General features: G+C 47.3%; 1 protein-coding gene across 6 annotated transcripts; it reads left to right on the forward strand.

Moving 5' to 3' along the window:
- Positions 1-203: 203 nt before the first annotated feature.
- Positions 204-18,521, forward strand: Zbtb43 (zinc finger and BTB domain containing 43). 6 transcript variants are annotated; one of them, XM_028884793.2, is made up of 4 exons: positions 204-292; positions 5,292-5,349; positions 8,242-8,330; positions 13,546-18,521. In XM_028884793.2, exons 3-4 carry the CDS (start codon positions 8,246-8,248, stop codon positions 14,970-14,972), a joined length of 1,512 nt encoding a protein of 503 aa, XP_028740626.1. In that variant the 5' UTR covers positions 204-292; positions 5,292-5,349; positions 8,242-8,245; the 3' UTR covers positions 14,973-18,521. The 6 variants fall into 6 exon arrangements, with proteins under 6 accessions (XP_028740626.1, XP_028740629.1, XP_028740633.1 ...); XM_028884794.2 differs by lacking the exon at positions 204-292 and adding an exon at positions 758-1,342; XM_028884796.2 differs by lacking the exon at positions 8,242-8,330.
- The last annotated feature ends 553 nt before the right edge of the window (positions 18,522-19,074 follow it).

Consider the following 19,074-nt stretch of genomic DNA (forward strand, 5'->3'; position numbering starts at 1 on the left):
CCTCCCTACACGTGACCTGCGCTAGATCTCATTGCGCAGGCGCCGGTCGCCTCAGCGTGCTCTCCTGAAGACCCGCCCCAAAGGAGCTCCTAGAGCATGCGCACACCACAGCGTCGCTGATGCGCTTCCGGAAGTACTGGCAGTTTCGGAGGCGGGACCGGGAAGCGTTTCCGGGGGGCGGGAGGCTCCGGCGGAAGCTGTCCCCGCGGTGGCGGCGGAGAATAAGGCCTTGGTGCGGGCTGCTTGGACGCTCACCGGTGGGCTGGAGCTGCGAGCGCGGAGCCGTCGGCAGGTACGGCGGGGTAGGGAGGCTGGCGGCCGCGCCGGAGGTCACGGTCGGGGTCACGAGCGTCCGGGACGCCGGTGTTCCCCGCGGGCTCTCCCCGGCGGCCGCGACGCGGGACTGCGCGAGCGACTCCGCCGCCCCGGGCGCCCCGGCTCGGAGTCCTGAGGCCTCCGGGGCCAGCCAAGCGACTTCCCGCCCAAGGTCACCCCGCGGCAGGTGCACGGCGGACGGAGCGCTCGCAGGATCCGCCCGCGGGGCGACCTCAGGGGCGAGCCACCCACGCGCGAGCGGACGCCGCGGGGGAGGACCTCGCCGCTCCGAGTTTCGCCTCTTTGTCACTCCGTCGTCACCTGTGTTTGTTCCCCAGCCCGGCCTCTTGTCAGGCGGAGTTTCTCTCCACTTTGTGTCTCTGGAGCTGACAGTCTCTGTCTTCAGCTTGCTGCCTTCAGTGTTTCTTGACCCTGCTTCTGCCGCTCAGGCCGAACTCTGGTTCAGGGCCCGGATGTCACACTGGCTTCTTGACCATTTGTGTGTTTTTCCGTCTCTGCCAATGTTATGTTCTTGTTTCTCTCCCTCCCAACTGGGTTTGTTTAGGCAGGGCGGGTCCTGCTTGGACCTCTGAGCCATGGAAGGTGACTCATGACCCCGTGAAACTCGCCCGCCCTGGTGACATTTTCAGTGGCCCGACCACAGTCTGGCTTCAGTTCTGACAGGTGTCACCTAACCTAACAGTGTCGGGAGCTCCTGGCCCTCAGACCGAAGGCCCATCTCAGGGGCTAGGCAGCTAGTGAATCCTGAACCTCTCTTCCATGTGGTCTGCACAGCTCTCCACAGTCGATTGCTCTTTCCAGGAACTCCAGATGGCCTCCAGGACTGTGAGAAACGCTCCTGTTTAACCAGGCCACCGTGTCTACAGGCTTAGGAAGAACCAGGTTAAGATCTGCCTTTGAGACCCATAGCATGGTGGCAGAATTTCTCAGGGGCAGCTAAGGGAAGACTGTAGAAACCTAACAGGAATTCGTTCCCTGCTTGTTTCCAGATTACTACCAGAGAGAAGTAAGTGAAACACGGAAACAAACATTGTTTAAAACTTTTGAGTGGAGTTCTGGAATAGACAGGACCAGAAACAACAATTTATCAAATGCTAGAGTCAGTCAGGTGGCGGGTTGTTCAGTGTGCATGGAGTTTCAGGATGTAGTAAGAACATTCTAGAAAGGATTGTGCACAACAGTGTGAATGATGTAGTGTCAATATAACACTACACAAAGTAGTTAACAGTGGTGAGTTTTGTGCTGTTTATACTACATATACACACAGCAAAAGGTACTCTGGAGACTTCCGAAGCTGGTATAAGCACTTCTACGATGCAATTTAGAAACTTGGTTTGGAACATTTAGTTGAATCCCTTGTATCGATGCAAGCTCTTAGCAGCAGCAGGTTCAGCTAAAGGCTTAGAAAAGGAGTCCGGGGCCCTGGGTTGCTTTAAATCTGGTGGCAGCAGTTTCCCACCTACGTCCCCTCCTTTCCCCTTTGGAATCAATGCAGAAATTTTTCGCTAGAAGCAGCTTGAGAAACACATTCCTTTGACATGCAGAGAACTTGTGAGGCTGGAAAAATAATTCCTTTATTAGAGTAGAAAATGGTCTGTTGTTTCTTCATAAGCTATGCTTTTGGTTTTTTGCTTTGTTTTGTTTTTGTTTTATAAATCTTGCCCGCCTTTAAGTTCATTTTTCAAGTTTTTGTTTTTGGGGTTTTTGTTATTGTTTTGGTTTTTTGTTTGCTTTTGTTTTGTTGGTTTTTTGAGACAGGGTTTCCTGGCTGTCCTGAAACTCAGAGATCTACCTGCCTCTGTCTCCCAAGTGCTGTGATCAAGCCATCACCTGACTTGACTTAAGAGTTTGGATTTTTTTTTTAATTATTTGTTTTTATTTTATGTGTATTGGTGTTTCACCTGCATATATGTCTGTGTGAAGGTGTCAGATCCCAGAGGAGAGAGATGGCTCAGCAGTTAAGAGCACCGACTGGCCGGGTGGTGGTGGTGCACACCTTTAATCCCAGCACTCGGGAGGCAGAGGCAGGTGGATCTCTGTGAGTTTGAGGCCAGCCTGGTCTACAGAGGTAGTCCAGGACAGGCTCCAAAGCTACAGAGAAGCCCTGTCTTGAAAAAAACAAACAAACAAAAAGCACTGACTGATGTTCCAGAGGAACCTGGTTCAATTCCCAGGTCATCTGGAGTCTGATCATGCCAGGATAAAAAAATAAATAAGATATCAGGTCCCCTGGAACTGGAGTTACAGACAGTTGTGAGCTACCATGTGGGTGCTGGAACCTGGGTCCCCTAGAAGAACAGCTAGTGCTTTTAACCACTGAGCCATCTCTCCAGCCCCCACTTAAGAGTTTTAAAGAGTAAAGTCAATGCACACTCTTATAAAAGGAAAAACATATATATAGATCAGTTAAAGTACCCAGCTGTTACAACAATGGGTGGTAGCACACACCTTTAATTCCAGCACTTGGGAGGCAGAGACAGGTGGATCTTTTTTTTTTCTTTTGGTTTTTCGAGACAGGGTTTCTCTGTGTAGCTTTGCACCTTTCCTGGAACTCACTTGGTAGCCCAGGCTGGCCTCCGAACTCATAGAGATCCGCCTGCCTCTGCCTCCCGAGTGCTGGAATTAAAGGCGTGCACCACCACTGCCCGGCAACAGGTGGATCTCTGTGAGTTCGAGGTCAGCCTGGTCTACAGAGCGAGTCCCACCACAGCCAGGGCTACACAGAGAAACCCTGTCTTGAAAAAACAAAACAACAACAACTTGTTAACAACATTCGGAGTCCCACTCATCTGAGTACTGTCTACCTTAGAATTGCATCCATGGTTCTTCCATATGGAATCATTCTTTGTGTCATCAGAAACATTAATCTTCTCAGGAGTGCCTTAGCCATTACCTCAGTAGCCACTGCTGTTAAGACTTCAATATATGAGCTAGGTGGTGTCCCATGCCTTTAATCCATCACTTGGGAGGCGCAGAGGCTATGGATCTCTCTGAGTTTGAGGACAGCAAGGCCTATGTAGAGAAACTCTGTCTCAAAAAAACAAAACAAAACAAAAAAAACTGCAACATATATATATATATATATATACTGTCTATCAGAGCCCAGAGTAGCCTGAAAGTCCCAGTGAGATGACCTTGAACTCCTGATCCTCCTCCTTCCCCGTCCACGAGTTAGATTTCCTGTGTGGGTTGCCATCCCCGCTGAAGTTCCAAACTTTAAAGAAGTGGGTGCTTCTGTTGGGCTGCTTATCTGACCCAGTCAGCTCACTGAAACCCTCCAAATGGGTCTCAAGATCTTGCAGACTTAGACAGCATGCTGCCTCAGTTTTCTTTCCTAGCAGAACTTCCTTCCAGAGCTGTGACAGTGTCACTAACAGTAAACTGAGGAAAGCAAGTGTTCTTAACTTGGCTGCTTTAAAGGCAATAGAGCCTGACCCAAGCCCAGGGACCACTCTGACCTGGTATTGGGGTTTTCTGGGAAAAGGGCAACAAATGGATGTAGCTCCCAGAAAACCAGAAAAATTCCTCAGTGGAAAATGGAGGCCAGAGTTAGATTGAGAGAGCAGTAACAAGGGTGGAGGGGTCCCAGAGAGCAACCATTTCAGTGGAGCCTTCTCTAGGGTTTCCACACCATTATTAGAGGTTTGAAGATCAAGGGGTACACTGAGGCAGATTATTCTTTGGGGTAAGAGATGTTCTAGAAGAGAGATTTAATACCATGGCTAAGTTATCAGCATGGCAGGGGCTGAAGAGAGCTTGGGCCCGTGTGGCAGAATGGAGTTTCCTTGCGTGGTTTAGAGGAGAGGAGAAGGGAAGTAGATTGAGATGGTTCTCGATCAATCTCAAGCAGTTGGTGACTGCTGCTGGTATCGGATGAGTAGTCAGTTATAACTAAGACAGTTAGGTGACCAGTAAGCATCTCTCCTGCTGGCCATTCCTGGGGCTTGACTGGACGGGAAGGCAAGAATCGATAGAAACACATCGCTTTAGTTCAGGAGACAAAATTAGAGTTGTTACAGGAGTTGTCACAGTTCAGCCAAGGTGGAGGAGCTGTACAAATGGCCTGGCCCTGCCTAGCATTGCCACGTTTGACAGCCTGGATTTGATCCCAGCACCCATGCGGTAGAAGGAGAGGACTGACTCCAGCAAGTTGTCTTCTGACCTCCGTGTGCTGTGTGCTTTTGCACGACACAGGAAAACAACTTAACATGTAATAAAATTTTATTTTAAAATACCATAGAAGCAGCCAAGCCAAGAGCCTCTAGAATGAAAGTTCATAATTAAACTTTGGTTTTGATAGAGTCTTGCTGTGTAGCTCAGGCTGGCCCTTAACTCACTATGAAGCCTCCTGTTGGAGCCCTTCAGTTCTGGGATTACAGGTGGGCACTACATCGACTGGACAGCAACAGTCTTAATGAGCTTTTTGTCTGCTCCTCAGTGTTCATCAGGGAAGCACATGTATAAGACTGGCACAGGCATCCTAAATTCTTTCTTTTTTATAATATTTATTTTATTTGCATGTGTGTGCACCAGTGCCATGTGTATCAGGTACCTGTGGAGGCCAGAAGGAAGAAATGGGTCCCTTGAAGCTGGAGTCATAGGCAGTTGTGAGTCACCTGACATGGGTGCCTCTGAAAGAGCAGTAGGAACTCTCCACCACTGAACAGTGTACTTTTAACTTTAGAAATCAGTGATTTAGCCGGGCGGCGGTGGCGCACGCCTTTAATCCCAACACTCAGGAGGCAGAGGCAGGCGGATCTCTGTGAGTTCGAGGCCAGCCTGGTCTACATACAAGATCAGGAAAGGCATAAAGCTACACAGAGAAACCCTGTCTCGAAAAACCGAGAGAGAGAGAGAGAGAGAGAGAGAGAGAGAGAGAGAGAGAGAGAGAGAGAGATCAGTGATTTAATTTAAAGCAAAATTGAGAAATGCATTCTCTTTTTCTATTCATTCAGACTGCTCTTTGATGGCCATGGCATAAGGAACATCACCAGGAATACAGCTTTGCACTGAGTAAGCTATAAATGTACTAATAATGTAATTTTTAAGACTTTATTGTAATAATTTCCTATCAACAAAAACAATGTAGTTTGTCAAATTTTGTTTTTTAATTTAAAAATTTATTTATATATGTGGGTGGATGTTTTGTTTTCATGTGTGTCTAGTGCTCACAGAGGTCAGAAGAGGGCATCAAATTCCCTTTGGACTGGAGATGGCTTCGAATTGCCATACAGGTGCTAGGAATCAAACCTGGGTCCTCTGAAGAGCAGCCAGTGCTCTCTCTAACCCCTTGTCAAGGTTATTAATGGGCTAGATCAGATTCCTCTGAAGAAGAAATACTGTACATTTTAGGGCTAGTCACCATGGTACTTTCTGTTAATAAGGCCCAGAAAGAAATTTCTGCCAAATGATCATTTTTTACTCAGAAATGTATTAATTAGAGTTGGAGTTACACTTCTGATGCCTGCCACCTGCTGAACTGTGTGTTCAGAGGAGGTCTTGTCATGTGAGCCTGTGAGCTTCCCTTTACTCTCAGAACTGAGTAAGCTGTGAAGGACTCTGCAGGGCTCAGGTTTACAGGCTGTGTTTTGTGGATGCAAAGCATTTGACTAACGAGAATTTGGTAGGCAAGGGGTGTTGGTATTTTTCTACATTTGTGCCAGACTTTAAATTTCCTAAAGCAACATTTACTGTGCTTAAATGTGCCTTCTACAGTGAGCATGCAAATTACCATATGCTCTGATTAAGACTTCCCTGGAGGGCTTCAGTATAGGCACTGGTAGGTCTGCCTCCCTGTCTCCTCGCTGTCTCTGTGCTTTTAGGGTGTTTAGTCCCTGTTAAAATGGTGTCTAAGATTTGATACACAATTTTCTCAGCTGAAGAATAAATAGTGGCTACTGCTCAGCTTATCAGCATGGGAGGGAAGTTAGAGGCAGTCTATTTCAGGGAGTCTTCAATGGAAGGCCCTTTGCCTTCTGCTTTATTTTGATTTTATTTTAATTTTCATTGCTTTTTTTTATTTACTTTGTATGTGTGCGGGCCTATACCTGCAACATGTGGAGGTCAGAGAAAAACTTGGGAAAGCCAGCTCTCTCCATCCACCATGTGGATCCTAGGAATTGAACTCAGGTCTTAGGCTTGGCAGCAGGCCCCATTACCCACTGAGCCCTATCACCAGCCCTTTTCTTCTGCTTTAAAAAGCCATTAAACAGGCGAGCGATGGTGGCACATGCCTTTAAAACCAGCAACCCAGAGGCAGGAGGATCTCTTGAGTTCCAGGCCAGCCTGGTCTACAGAGTGAGTTCGAGGACAGCTAAGGCTATACAGAGAAACCCTGTCTCAAAAAACAAAACAAAAAGCTATTCATGTAGCTTCCATGAATGATGAAGGGAATGAGCTGGGATTGGTGTAATTATTTTAGAAAAACAATTGCTATTGGAGTTTGAAAATTATGTGCAAGATGACATAAAATTGCTGGTTTAAGTCTGAAGTTGGCAAATGCTCTGGAGTTTATGAATGAATTGCTCATAATATAAATTATGGATTACTTAGAGCTAGTGTGATAGTACACACCTTTAATCCCAGCACTCGGGAGGCAGAGACAGGCAGATCTCTGAGTTCAAGGCCAGCCTGGGCTATAGAGCAAGATCAGGACAGACACCAAAACAACACAGAGAAACCCTGTCTCGAAAACAAACAAACAAACAAAAAAAACAAAACAACAACAACAAAAAAAAAGAGGTTGAAGCAGGATGATTGCCCCAAGTTTGAAGCTAGTCTGAGCAATATAATGAGGTCTTGTTTCAAAACAAGGATTATTTAGGTTATTTGTGAAACTTGCTCATGTTTACCTCCCTTCCTAAGCTACTGCACCCCACCTCTCAGACACTGATTGACCTGAACATGTGCTTTGGGCTTAAATCTCACCACTCCTCAGTAGACAACCTTGGGCAACTAGGTTGTCCTCTGGGTCTTGTCACAATAACTACCAAGTGTTGTCAGAAGGACCAAATGAAGTAGAGAATGTGAAGTGCTGTGTGCAGAGTCTCTGTGTCTCTGGAGTCTGCATCCATGGAGTCAACCCTTCACAGATGGGAAATATTTAGGAAGGGCTGGATAGATGGCTCAGTCATTAAGAACAAATACTTGCCACTTGCCGGGCGGTGGTGGCGCACGCCTTTAATCCCAGCACTCGGGAGGCAGAGCCAGGCGGATCTCTGTGAGTTCGAGGCCAGCCTGGGCTACCAAGTGAGCTCCAGGAAAGGCGCAAAGCTACACAGAGAAACCCTGTCTCGAAAAACAAAACAAAAAAAAAAAAAAAGAACAAATACTTCTCTTGCAGAGAAGAGTTCAGTCCCCAGCACCCACATTGGGTAGCTCCCAGCTGCCTGTTACTCCAGCTCCTGGGGTCAAGTATCAGTTTCTGGCCTCCAAGAGCACCTGTACTCACATGCACAAGCTCACACCCATAGACCCACACGTACATATAGTTAAAAATATAATAAATCGCCAGGCAGTGGTGGTGCACACCTTTAATCCCAAGCACTGAGAGGCAGAGGCAAGTGGATCTCTGAGTTCAAGGCCAGCCAGGGCTACATAGAGAAACCCTGTCTCGAAAAAGTAAAAATAAGTAAATAAATAAACAGAGTAAATTTTTTAAAGAAGAATGCAACTGTATTGCTCATGTGTTCTTGCCCTCCCCTAAGCAGTGCAGTCTGACACTTGTCCACATACCATGTCAGGGATTTGAGGGGTAGTCCTAGGACCAACCCCCACAGATACTATGAGACAGTTGTGTTTGTGTACATCCTTATATATGTATTTGTGTATACATTAATAAGCAGTTACTGTTCTGTTAATGATGACATTTTCCTAGTTACCCAGTGTTGCATTAACTTTTCCTAGGGAGATGCGAACAAACGTTTATTCATCCCAGATAGGGCACCAAGGACAGAGCAAAGTACGATACCACCAAAGTACAACTTGGCGAACCAGTGAGTTTATTGGGCTTGCTTATAGAGTGTGGGTGAGGGGCTATTTACAGGACCATGGGTGAGCTCCATCCCAGCATGGATAATGACCTCAAGGAAGCAGCATTATAGAGTCCCCTTTCAGTTGACCTCTCACCTCGTTCACTTGGGGGGTTGGGGATGGGGCATGATGGAGTAATAGCTAGAATCCCCAGTTTGGACCCTCTCTCATTCATGTGCTGGGGAGTATCACTGTGTGGTTTTGCTTATTAGTAGGCATAGCTACCTGGCCAAGGTATTTCCTACTCCAAAATGGCATTATATCCTGCCTGGAGGTAAAACACCACAAACCTTCACAGTTGGCATTGGCAGTTGGACATGATGGCATGCACCTATAATGCCAGCACTCGGGATGCCGAAGTAGGAGAATGGAGACTTGAGTCTTCCTAGGCTGCATAGCTAGACCCTGTCTCAAAAAGAAAACAAACTGACATTGGTACCTTGGTTTCCCTTGTATTATAATTTATATTATACAAATTATAATCTGTAAAATAATTTAAGAAAAACAGATAAAGCCCTAAAGATGCTTGCCTAGCATGTGTGAAACATATAACCTTCACAACTGAATTGAAGAATTTCTGACCTCCCTAAAAAATTCCCAATTGTTTTTTCTTTGTTTTGTCTTGTGTTTAAGGTTTTTTTTTAAGATAGGGTTTCTCTGTGTTGCTCTGTCCTGTCCTCTGTGTTGGCTGTCCTGGAATTTGCTTTTATACTGGCTTGGCCTCTAATTCACAGAGATCCACCTGCCTCTGCTGGGATTAAGGATGTGTACCACCACGCCCAACAAAATACCCAATTGTTAATCACTCCCTGTCTTTCTCTATCGCTAGTTTCTGGCAGTCACTAATCCACTTTCTAAATTTGTTTTGAATGTGTCTTTTGTAATGGAATGATGAAAATGTGGTCCTTTGTGTTGTGTCCACTCTCCTCCTGCCCTCTCCTTCTTTCTCTTTGCATATTCTGCCTCTCCCATTAATCTCTTCCTCCTCCTTTCTCTTGTTCTTTATGATGCTGAGTATAACCCCAGCAATTCCCAGCCCTGGTTCCTTTCTATCATCCTGTCTCCAGGCCGGGCCCTCCCTGCTTGACACCTTGTTCTTTCTTACTGCCAGATGATCTCTTAAATGGAAGTGCTATGTTTTATGTAGTCATTGATTGATATACACTTTTATTGTTTAATAATGTTGCTATGGACAGTCATGCATGAGCTTTGGTATGGACATCATGTGTTCTCTTCTGTTCAGCATATGTTCAAAAGTAGGGCTACATCTGTTTAGCCGTTTGAGAAACTCCCAACCCCCTTTCTGCAGCTTTTAAACCATTTCCATGCCTACCAGCAAGTGTGTATAATGGTTCTTGTCTCCATGGGACACTACTGAACAGTTGTGAATGCCTCTTACTTTTCATGCCATCTTAGTGAGTGAGAAAAGGGTTCCTTGTAGTTTTGATTGTTTTAGGGATGGGGAAAGGTGTGGTGCTAGGCCTGAAACCAGGTACCTTGCACATGGCAGACAGGCATTCTCCCCTGAGCTAGCTGCATTCCAGCCCACATGGTGCTGAGCATTCTTCATCAGGGTCTTGCTCTTTGGAGAAATGCCTTTTGGAATCTTTTGTCCATTCTTTTCTATTGGGTTATTTACTACTGGCTGTAGGCTTTGTATGCACTCGTACAAGCTATTCATAGTACTATGCAAATAGTCTCCCATTATGTGGTGGTCTCTTTATTTTCTTGATGGTAGCACTTAAGGCTCACAGTACTGGAGCTTCCTGCCCACCAGTTCTGTAAATCCCATCATTGTCTCCCTCTATTTTCTAGACACACTATTTTTATTACTCAGGTGTAGACTACATTTAATGAAGCCTTGCAGGTAGTCCCAAATTCAGACTTTCCGTGACCTCACAACATCTTACTCTGACACACTTGGCGCTGCCTCGGTCCTCATGTTTGATGGTGAAGCTCAGAACTGTTGTAGCTTCATTCTGTTGCTGTGATAAAACTGTCTAAATGCAACTTGGGAGGAAAGGGTTTATTCAGCCTACACTACAGGTCACTCTCCAATCAGGACGGGAAATCAGGGCAGGAACCATGGAAAACTGCTTACTGGTTCACTCTGGCTCAAGACCTGTGCTCTTCTAGTTGCTTATACAACCCAAGGCTTCCTTCCCAGTGCCACCTACAATAGGCTGGGTCCTCCTACAACGATTAATAGTCAAGGCACTTCCCCACACACATGGCCACAGGCCAGTCTGATTCAGGTATTACCTCTCAGATGGATCTAGGCTGTGTAAACACCCAGATCATTGTTAGTTCTCTGGAGCTTGGTGCTATTGTCTGGACTGCCTAGAGCAGGAAGTGCAGTTGCTGGTCAGGGCAGCATCTATCTCTTCACCCAGGTTCCATCTTCAGTAGCTCTGATTTCTTCAAGCCTGTGGCTCACAACTCACACCATTCTCTAGGATCTTGGAGTTCAGCTCATTTTTCATATTACTTGTATTATTTCCATAAAAACATGGTATGTGAGAAGAATGAGAGCCTGTGTCCAAGTCTGGTGGCTCCAAACTTCATAGTGATAGGACCTTGTGACCATAATCTACCACCCTGGGTTCTTCTCATGGTGGTTTCAGGCTTTGCTTGAATGACATGCTGGATATGTTTGTCCTCTGACAGATTATAAACCCCATAAGAATGGTAATGTTTCAGCTAGGCGGCAGTGGTGATGGTGGTGGTGCACCCCTTTAAAGCAGGTAGATTTCTGTGAGTTCCAGGACAGCCAGGGCTCTACAGAGAGAAACCCTGTCTCAGAAAACAAACAAACAAAAATGGTAATGTTTAAGCTGGGCAGCAGCTGCGGTGATGGTGGTGCACACCTTTAAGGCCAGGCAGATCTCTGTGAGTTCGAGGACAGCCTGGTCTACAAAGTGAGTTCCAGGACAGCCAAAGCTACACAGAGAAACCTTATCTCAGAAAAACAAAACAAAACAAAACAAAAAAACAAGAGGTAGTAGTAACTTGTCCTTAATGGCTCAACTAAGCCCTGACACCTCCTCCCTCCTCCCTTTCATATGGCATTTGAATCCTTAAGAAGGGGGCAGCTGTGATTCTCCCCTGTCTCAAAGTCCTTGTGTTATCAGGGAGATGGGAGATGGGAGTCCAGAGCTGATCTTGTGGTGCGTCTCTCCTCAAGCAGCAGTTCCTCATCCACACGCAGCTGTTGTAATAGTCCACTCCTGATTTCTAGTCTAGCACTGTCCTCCCCTTTTTGCAAACCAAAATTCTGTTGTGGGCAGAAATACCTACACCCTCTCCCCCCCAGATGCCCTCAGCCCAGACTGCGCTCTCAGAATTTACATAGACACCTGTCAGCCATGCAAATACATGGTCTGCATTTCCTTTACAAACTAGAACGCCTGTGGGGGCGGGGGGTGGGTGGGTGTGGATCTCTGAGTTCGAGACCAGCCTGGTCTACAGAACAAGTTCCAGGACAGTCAGGGCCACACAGAGAAACACTGTTCAAAAAGCACTGTCTTATCTAAAGACTATTAATGACTGGTCCAGCATTCTGGTCTCATTGGAGGAGACAGGGTGATGTTAGAAGCCTATGGGAAAAAAGCCATAGGCTTTGGAGTTAACACTGACCTGGATTCATCTCTCTACTTAGTAAGAACAAGCTTTTAACTTCAGGGAAGTCGCTTAAAATAACTGAACTTGAGAAAACCAAGCCCTGCATTGCCAAACAGTGGAGGGCTGACCTGGAGCTCAGGGACAACCCATTCACCTAGCACAAAGCCAGCCTGGGAGAGGAGGAAGAGCCAGGTGCGGTGGGGCACACCTTTAGTCCTGGCAATCAAGAGGTAGAGGTAGGCAAGTCTCTGAGTTTTGAGGCTAGCCTGCTCTACATAGTTCTGGGTCAGCCAGGGCTACAGAGAGAGAGAGAGACCTTTGTCTCAAAACAATAACAACAAAGCAAAACTTTATGGAAAATTGTGTACCACATTTGACACAGAGCAACTATATTTTTATTTATTTTTGCTTTTTAGACAGGGTTTCTTTGTGTAACAGTTCTAGCTGACCTGGAACTTGCTCTGAGACCAGGCTGGCCTCGAACTCACAGAGATCCACCTGCCTCTGCCTCCCGAGTGCTGGGATTAAAGGTGTGCACCACCACCGCCCGGCTAAACAGAGTGATTCTTAAGAACACCTCAGTTTCTTCACTTGTCCTCTCCTATCACTCAAGAATGACTTCTGAGGAACCGAAGCATGACACAAGGGTTATTGGGAAGATTGATAAGAACTGCTTAAGAGATGGCTCAGCAAACGTGAGGACCCCAGTTCAACCCCAGCACTGGGAAGAAGATAGGTGGATTGTTGGGGTTGGGGTGGCCAGCCTGGAGTAACGTCAACCTCTGCTCTTCTGTCCACATTTGCACATAAGTCATCATTATGTCCTCCACCTTATTTCTTGAACGGGGTCTCACTGAATCTGGAGCTCATTGGCTAGACTGGCTGGCCCAAGAGCTGAGGTGGGGGGCATTCTGTCTTCACCCTGCACTGTTAGGAGTTACAGCCATCAGCTGCCAGGCCCTTCTTTTTACTTGGGTCCAGGGGAACCCAACACTTGTCCTCATGCTTATGGGGCTGTGACCCGGTTCATTTCTGTCTGAAGAAATGCACAGGTGTTTCCATCTTCCACAGCTCAGTTCTGCACTTTGCCCTTTTCTTTTGGAGTGTACATAGATATGGAACCCATGGACATACATGCTAAGCAGACATTCTTTCTCCCCCCCCCCCAGTTCTGTTTCTGTTGTTCCCTCCTCTCTTTTCTTTAGTAAATGTGGGGAGTCTGAGCATTACAATTAAGCTATTTTGATAAGAATCATGTTTGTTTTTATTAGAAATAGTTACTTTGTTTTGCTTAGGAGATTTATATGCTCACAGATATATTCACTGTGGATTCTGCTTCCTCACCCACAGATGGGACAGAATGGAGAGCTGGGGGGTGGGGTGGCTCTTCCTTTTGGCACTCTTGAACCTCCAGGCCTCTCTGGGGATTACTCCTGTGGATGAGTGCCCAGAGACTAGAGGACTTGATCAACTGGACTTGTCTTGGTGAGCTGGGCCATGGGGTAGACAGGGCTTCCTTGAGGCTGGAGTTCATGCTAACTCTTCTTTCTCTTGCAGCACTAAACAAGATTGGTGATGAAATGGAGCCTGGAACGAACTCTTTTCGAGTAGAGTTTCCAGATTTTTCCAGCACCATTCTGCAGAAACTGAACCAGCAGCGCCAACAAGGACAGCTATGTGACGTCTCCATTGTTGTCCAAGGCCACATTTTCCGGGCACACAAAGCTGTGCTTGCTGCCAGTTCGCCCTACTTCTGTGACCAAGTCCTCCTGAAAAACAGCAGGAGGATTGTCCTGCCTGATGTGATGAACCCGAGAGTGTTTGAGAACATTCTCCTCTCCAGCTACACAGGACGCCTTGTGATGCCTGCTCCAGAGATCGTCAGTTACTTGACAGCAGCCAGCTTCCTCCAGATGTGGCATGTGGTAGACAAGTGCACTGAGGTTCTGGAGGGGAACCCCACTGTCCTGTGTCAGAAGCTAAATCACAGCAGCGACCACCAGTCTCCCAGTAGCAGTAACTACAATGGCCTGGTAGAGAGCTTTGAGCTGGGCTCCGGGGGCCATGCTGACTTCCCCAAAGCACAGGAACTGAGGGATGGTGAGAATGAAGAGGAGAGCACCAAAGATGAGCTGTCGTCTCAGCTCACCGAGCAAGAGTACTTGCCCAGCAACTCCTCCACAGAGCACGACCGACTGAGCACCGAGATGGCCAGCCAGGATGGGGAGGAAGGAGCCAGTGACAGCGCCGAGTTCCACTACACCCGGCCTCTGTACAGCAAGCCCAGCATAATGGCTCACAAACGCTGGATCCACGTGAAGCCTGAACGCCTGGAACAGGCCTGCGAGGGCATGGATGTGCACGCAGCCTATGACGAACACCAGGTCACTGAGTCCGTCAACACCATGCAGACGGAGCATTTGGTCCAGCCTTCGGGAGTGGAGGAGGACTTCCAGATTGTGGAGAAGAAAGTGGAGGCAGAGTTTGATGAGCAAGCAGAGGAGAGCAACTATGACGAACAGGTAGACTTTTATGGCTCCTCCATGGAAGAGTTTTCTGGAGAAAGGTTGGATGGGAATCTAATTGGGCACAGACAGGAGGCTGCCCTCGCAGCAGGCTACAGTGAGAATATTGAAATGGTGACGGGGATAAAAGAAGAGGCGTCCCACTTAGGATTCTCAGCCACTGACAAGCTGTATCCTTGTCAGTGTGGGAAAAGTTTCACACACAAGAGTCAGCGAGATCGACACATGAGCATGCACCTCGGTCTTCGCCCTTATGGCTGTGGTGTCTGTGGTAAGAAATTCAAAATGAAGCACCATCTCGTGGGCCACATGAAAATTCATACAGGCATAAAGCCCTATGAGTGTAATATCTGTGCAAAGAGATTTATGTGGAGGGACAGTTTCCACAGGCATGTGACTTCTTGTACCAAGTCCTATGAAGCTGCAAAGGCTGAGCAGAATACAACGGAGGCTAACTAAAAATAGGGTCTGGCCCTTGAGTGGCATGCACAAAAATAAACTATGGTAATTAATGCAAATCTGGGCACAGATGATGCGTGCCACTTGCTATTATGAGAGAAGCTTAAAAAGAAAAAAAAAAAGGAAGATATTTCTGAAAGACCAGCTCTAAGTAGGCCAATTAAAAATTTTAATTCCTCAAATTTGTATGTTCTGGTCCTGGCCTAGAATGGATGATGGGGATAAGTTCACCCAGTGCCCAGCTGGCAAGACAGCCTTTCCAACCAGCGTGACTGAAGTGGTGGACTTGGTGGCACACTAACCCACCAGTTCACTCAGGTGGCTGCAGTTTTCCATCCCTCAGTGCTCTGAGGTCATGTTGCATTTTATTTTCTCCTGATGGCTACAGGGATTCTGGGGCTTTACTTAGGTAGTGCATCACTGGATGCTACTCCCCTTGAGGCTACAGCAGCCTGACTCCTGGGCTGAGATGTGAACAGAGCTCTTTCAAGTCTAGTTTCTAAAGTTCTAGCTGAAACTGGCGATGTTAGATAGACCTGAGTCCAGAACAGGTGACATGGCTCGTTTCATAGCGCTGCAGACTTGACAAAGCACGGTTTGTGCTTAGTTCTAATTGGGTTTGAACCATTGTGTCTCCTTTTAAGGCTCTGGGTGCCAGACATGGGTGTTTCTAGTTGCCCCCTCATTTAATGGTGGCATCTGGGCTAGATGTCCAGCCTGAAGTTGACTCTTTACCGTACTGGCAGTGTCCTGTCCTCCCCCCCAATCATGGTGCTTCCCAACAAGGGTCAACCAGGGACCACAGCTCATGGGACCTAGCCAGAATGAGTGAGCCACCCCCATACTCAGTGAGAGTCGGCAGAGGCAGCAACTTAGAAAAGTCTCAAGACTACACTGTGTGGGGTGCTGTTTAGAGGGTGCACTGAGTGACTCTGTCAGCTCTTCTGGACCCGGAGGGTGAGTTCAGAGTGGGAAAGGAGTCCCCCATCAGCAACATCATCCACAGATCGTGTTCCCTAGTCAAGAGAAAGCTGCACACATTTACACCCACTAAGGGAAGGAAGGCCGCCCGCCCTTCAAGGCCTGTTCTGCCTGGAGTCGGGTGTTTTAGGTTGGAAAGAAGTCTTGTGTTCAGAAAGCTTTTAAGTGTGTGATAGGCCTGCAGCTCTTACTGGGTATGTCTAGACTGCTTTTGGCTACTGGGAATGTGTTAACATTCTGACCAAAAGCAGCTGGAGGAGAAAGGGTTTATGTCAGCTTACACGACTGTGCCACAGTCATCCCTGAGGGAAGTCACAGCAGGAACTGGAATCCTGACAGTCAAGACCATCAGCCACAGAGGCACCACAGGCCACTCTGATTGGTCCGCGGTTGAGACTCCCTTCCCAGACGATGCCAGGCTGTGTCAGCTGTCGGCTGGCCAGGCAGTAGGGCAGGGTGTTGCTCCTGTGTGGTTCTCCATAAACTTACTGGTCTATTACTGCTAAGTCGAAACTTTTTTTCCCCTTAAAATAAAAATTATTTTTCTTGGATTTGGGGTGAAATTTTGTTTTTAAAGTTTGTCTTTCTCTAACGTGACAGACATTTCTGGCAAGGGCTTCTGATCATAAGGCTTCTGACACCAGGGGTTCATCTTTGACCTTTGTTTGGAAAGGGGAAAGAAAATAGGGACTCGCCAGTAAATGCTTATGATCAAGATTGTGAAACAGGGATCTATTTACGAACACTGTATCAATCTTGGCATATAAAAGCACTTTGTATTTAAAACTTTATTCTAAGTATAGATGTAGATTTTTTTTTTTAAACCTGGAAACTAGATATTACCTCCTAGTGGTTTGGTACATTCAGATGTTCTCCCAGTGTTGGGAGTCTGTCTGTCTGCAGAGTCCTCTCTATGTACCTTGGAAGCACATAGAGGGGATTGTACGGCCACACTCACATGCCTCCTAGTCTTCTCACGGGAGAGGCCAGAGGGTTTAGGGATGACCCTAAGATGTGTGAGGATGAAGTATTTTCAGCTTCTAGTAACTTCTACCCTGAGGCAGTTAAAGCACTCTGTTGTCAGAAGCTGCTCTGCACCCTGCCCACCCTCGTATTCACAGAATGCCTTCTGCCTGTTGAACTGTCGCCCATTGAAGTCTCTTCATGTGAGAACTAGGGCCCTTGTGGACACGAATCTGAGGGGAAAGGAAAACACCCTGGCAACATCGGGGTCCTTGGGTTGTGCTGAACTAGTACCCTTGTCATGCATGGTGACAAAGCTTTTGTGAATAGGTGGGGTGTCTAGGTCCAGGAGGCAGAGGAGTAACCACGGTCTAGGCATTAAAGCCGAGGCTTCTGACCTGCCTTTCCCATTAGAGGGCCTTCCCAGCACCCCTTCCCTGCTGTAGTACTGGTCTCCACCACTGCCTTAGGAAAGCCCACCCTTCCAGACAAGCTTGAATAGTTGTGGACAGCACTGTACATTTTTGTACAAAGTCCAGTGTTCAGGGACTTCATCAGTGGCCCACCAGCAAAGTGTTCTCTACTTTGAGCCTTGACTGGTTTTTCTCCAGTCCTTATAGGAAAGGGTTCCAGGCCCTGCTGGTTGCATTTCATAGTCTGCATGCACCATGCCTCCAATCTTGGATGTGCACACATCAGTGAGCTGCATGGTCCGGCTCCTCGTGTGCCCTTGTTCTGAGCCCTGACCCATGGCCTTGGATTTCTATAGCTCACCTTCTCTGGCCAGGTCTGTAGAGCCTGCCCTAAAGGGTTCCCTCCATTGCAGGGGGTATTTACTGAACTGGCTGACTGACCCTGGACAGGCTTGTAGCTGTTGGGAAAGCTGCGTGCTGCAGAGGATGGCACACCCTGACTGGTGTGGAAGGGAGGGTGAGAAACAGGCATGGGTGCTGCAGCAGGGTCCCCAAGGTCGGGTGCAGCTTTGCCTCTGCCACAGATGAAGTGGTTGCTCGTTGAACTCTGACCCTTTGAGAATGCTGGGGACCAAGGGCTGCCCTTGGCCTCCTGTGATTTAGGTTGCTTTGACTAGTGACTAACTTTATCCAATGAATCCAGGGTTGCTTTGATTTTTCTGTTTTTGTTGTGTTTTTTTCCTCTGCTATTTACATATTTAAAGGTACTAGTTTCTAATTGCAGATCTCTACTGATAGTAAGTACCCTGTGGGAACGTGCTGGAACACCTCTGCAAATGTGATTTTTGTTTCTTTTTAATGTTGCTTGAAGCCTGTGTCCTGTCAGTCGCTGCTGCCTTTCTTTTTATGAGGTTCCTAATGTTTCTTCCAGAAAACTTATTTATGCAAGTCAGGTGACTCTTGGGCCACAGAACCACGGGATAATAAACAGATTGTCATTAGGTGCATATCATGGATACTTTGTGGACTGCCTGTGTTGCAGAAGTTAAATAGTTCTCTCTAGAATTGCTGTCTTCGGTGTACAGCGTGGTTTTAACTGAATGTTACTGTTTAATATTTTCTTCTTATAGAAGAGACCATGCCCTTTTGTATGACACGTTTTAATAAATGTTACCTGTCCATTTTGTACAAAGTTGTGTTTCGTTTTTCACTCATGATTTGGTTCTGGCTTTTGTAGCCTGAGATTAAGGCTGTGTCATCCATCGCCTTTTAATAAGTAAAGACCACATAGCCTGATCACAAGAGCAGTGAGTGGCCCGTCTCAGTAACGGAGTTAACTCCTCCAAACCTACCTGCCAGGAGGGTCATGTATTCTGAGTGCTCCCTGGTTCCCTCCTCCCCCTGGGAAGAGGCTAACTGGCCTCTGGGTTCTGCCTTGGCTTCTGGTCAGGAGCCATTGGAGATGCTGGGCTGGGAGGGCTGCTGGGGAGGTTGAGGGACTCACACCTGGCCGCCTCCTCTAGGTGCAGGCTGGCAATGGCCAGGCTCCTCTTGCTCCAGACAACTGAAGCTTGGTGCCACACCCTCTCCTTGTCCCTAAGCTCAGAATTGGCCCTATCTCCCTGCCTTTTGCCAGCCCTCAGGAACTTCACCACCCTGTGTTTCTCACCAGGCCCCTTGCTGATACCTCGGATGTCCTCATTTCACAGGACAGCTGTCGCACAGCAGTCGAGTGATGCCACGAT

The sequence above is a fragment of the Peromyscus leucopus genome, chromosome 4 (genome assembly GCF_004664715.2).
Source record: "Peromyscus leucopus breed LL Stock chromosome 4, UCI_PerLeu_2.1, whole genome shotgun sequence".
Classification (NCBI taxonomy): Eukaryota; Metazoa; Chordata; class Mammalia; order Rodentia; family Cricetidae; genus Peromyscus; species Peromyscus leucopus.

Excerpts from the sequence above, each read along its gene's own strand:
- Zbtb43 (XM_028884793.2), top strand. The coding sequence starts at position 8,246 with ATGCGAACAAACGTTTATTCATCCCAGATAGGGCACCAAGGACAGAGC. Across the intron at positions 8,331-13,545 it reads AAGTACAACTTGGCGAACCA|CACTAAACAAGATTGGTGAT; the intron begins GTGAGTTTATTG and ends TTTCTCTTGCAG.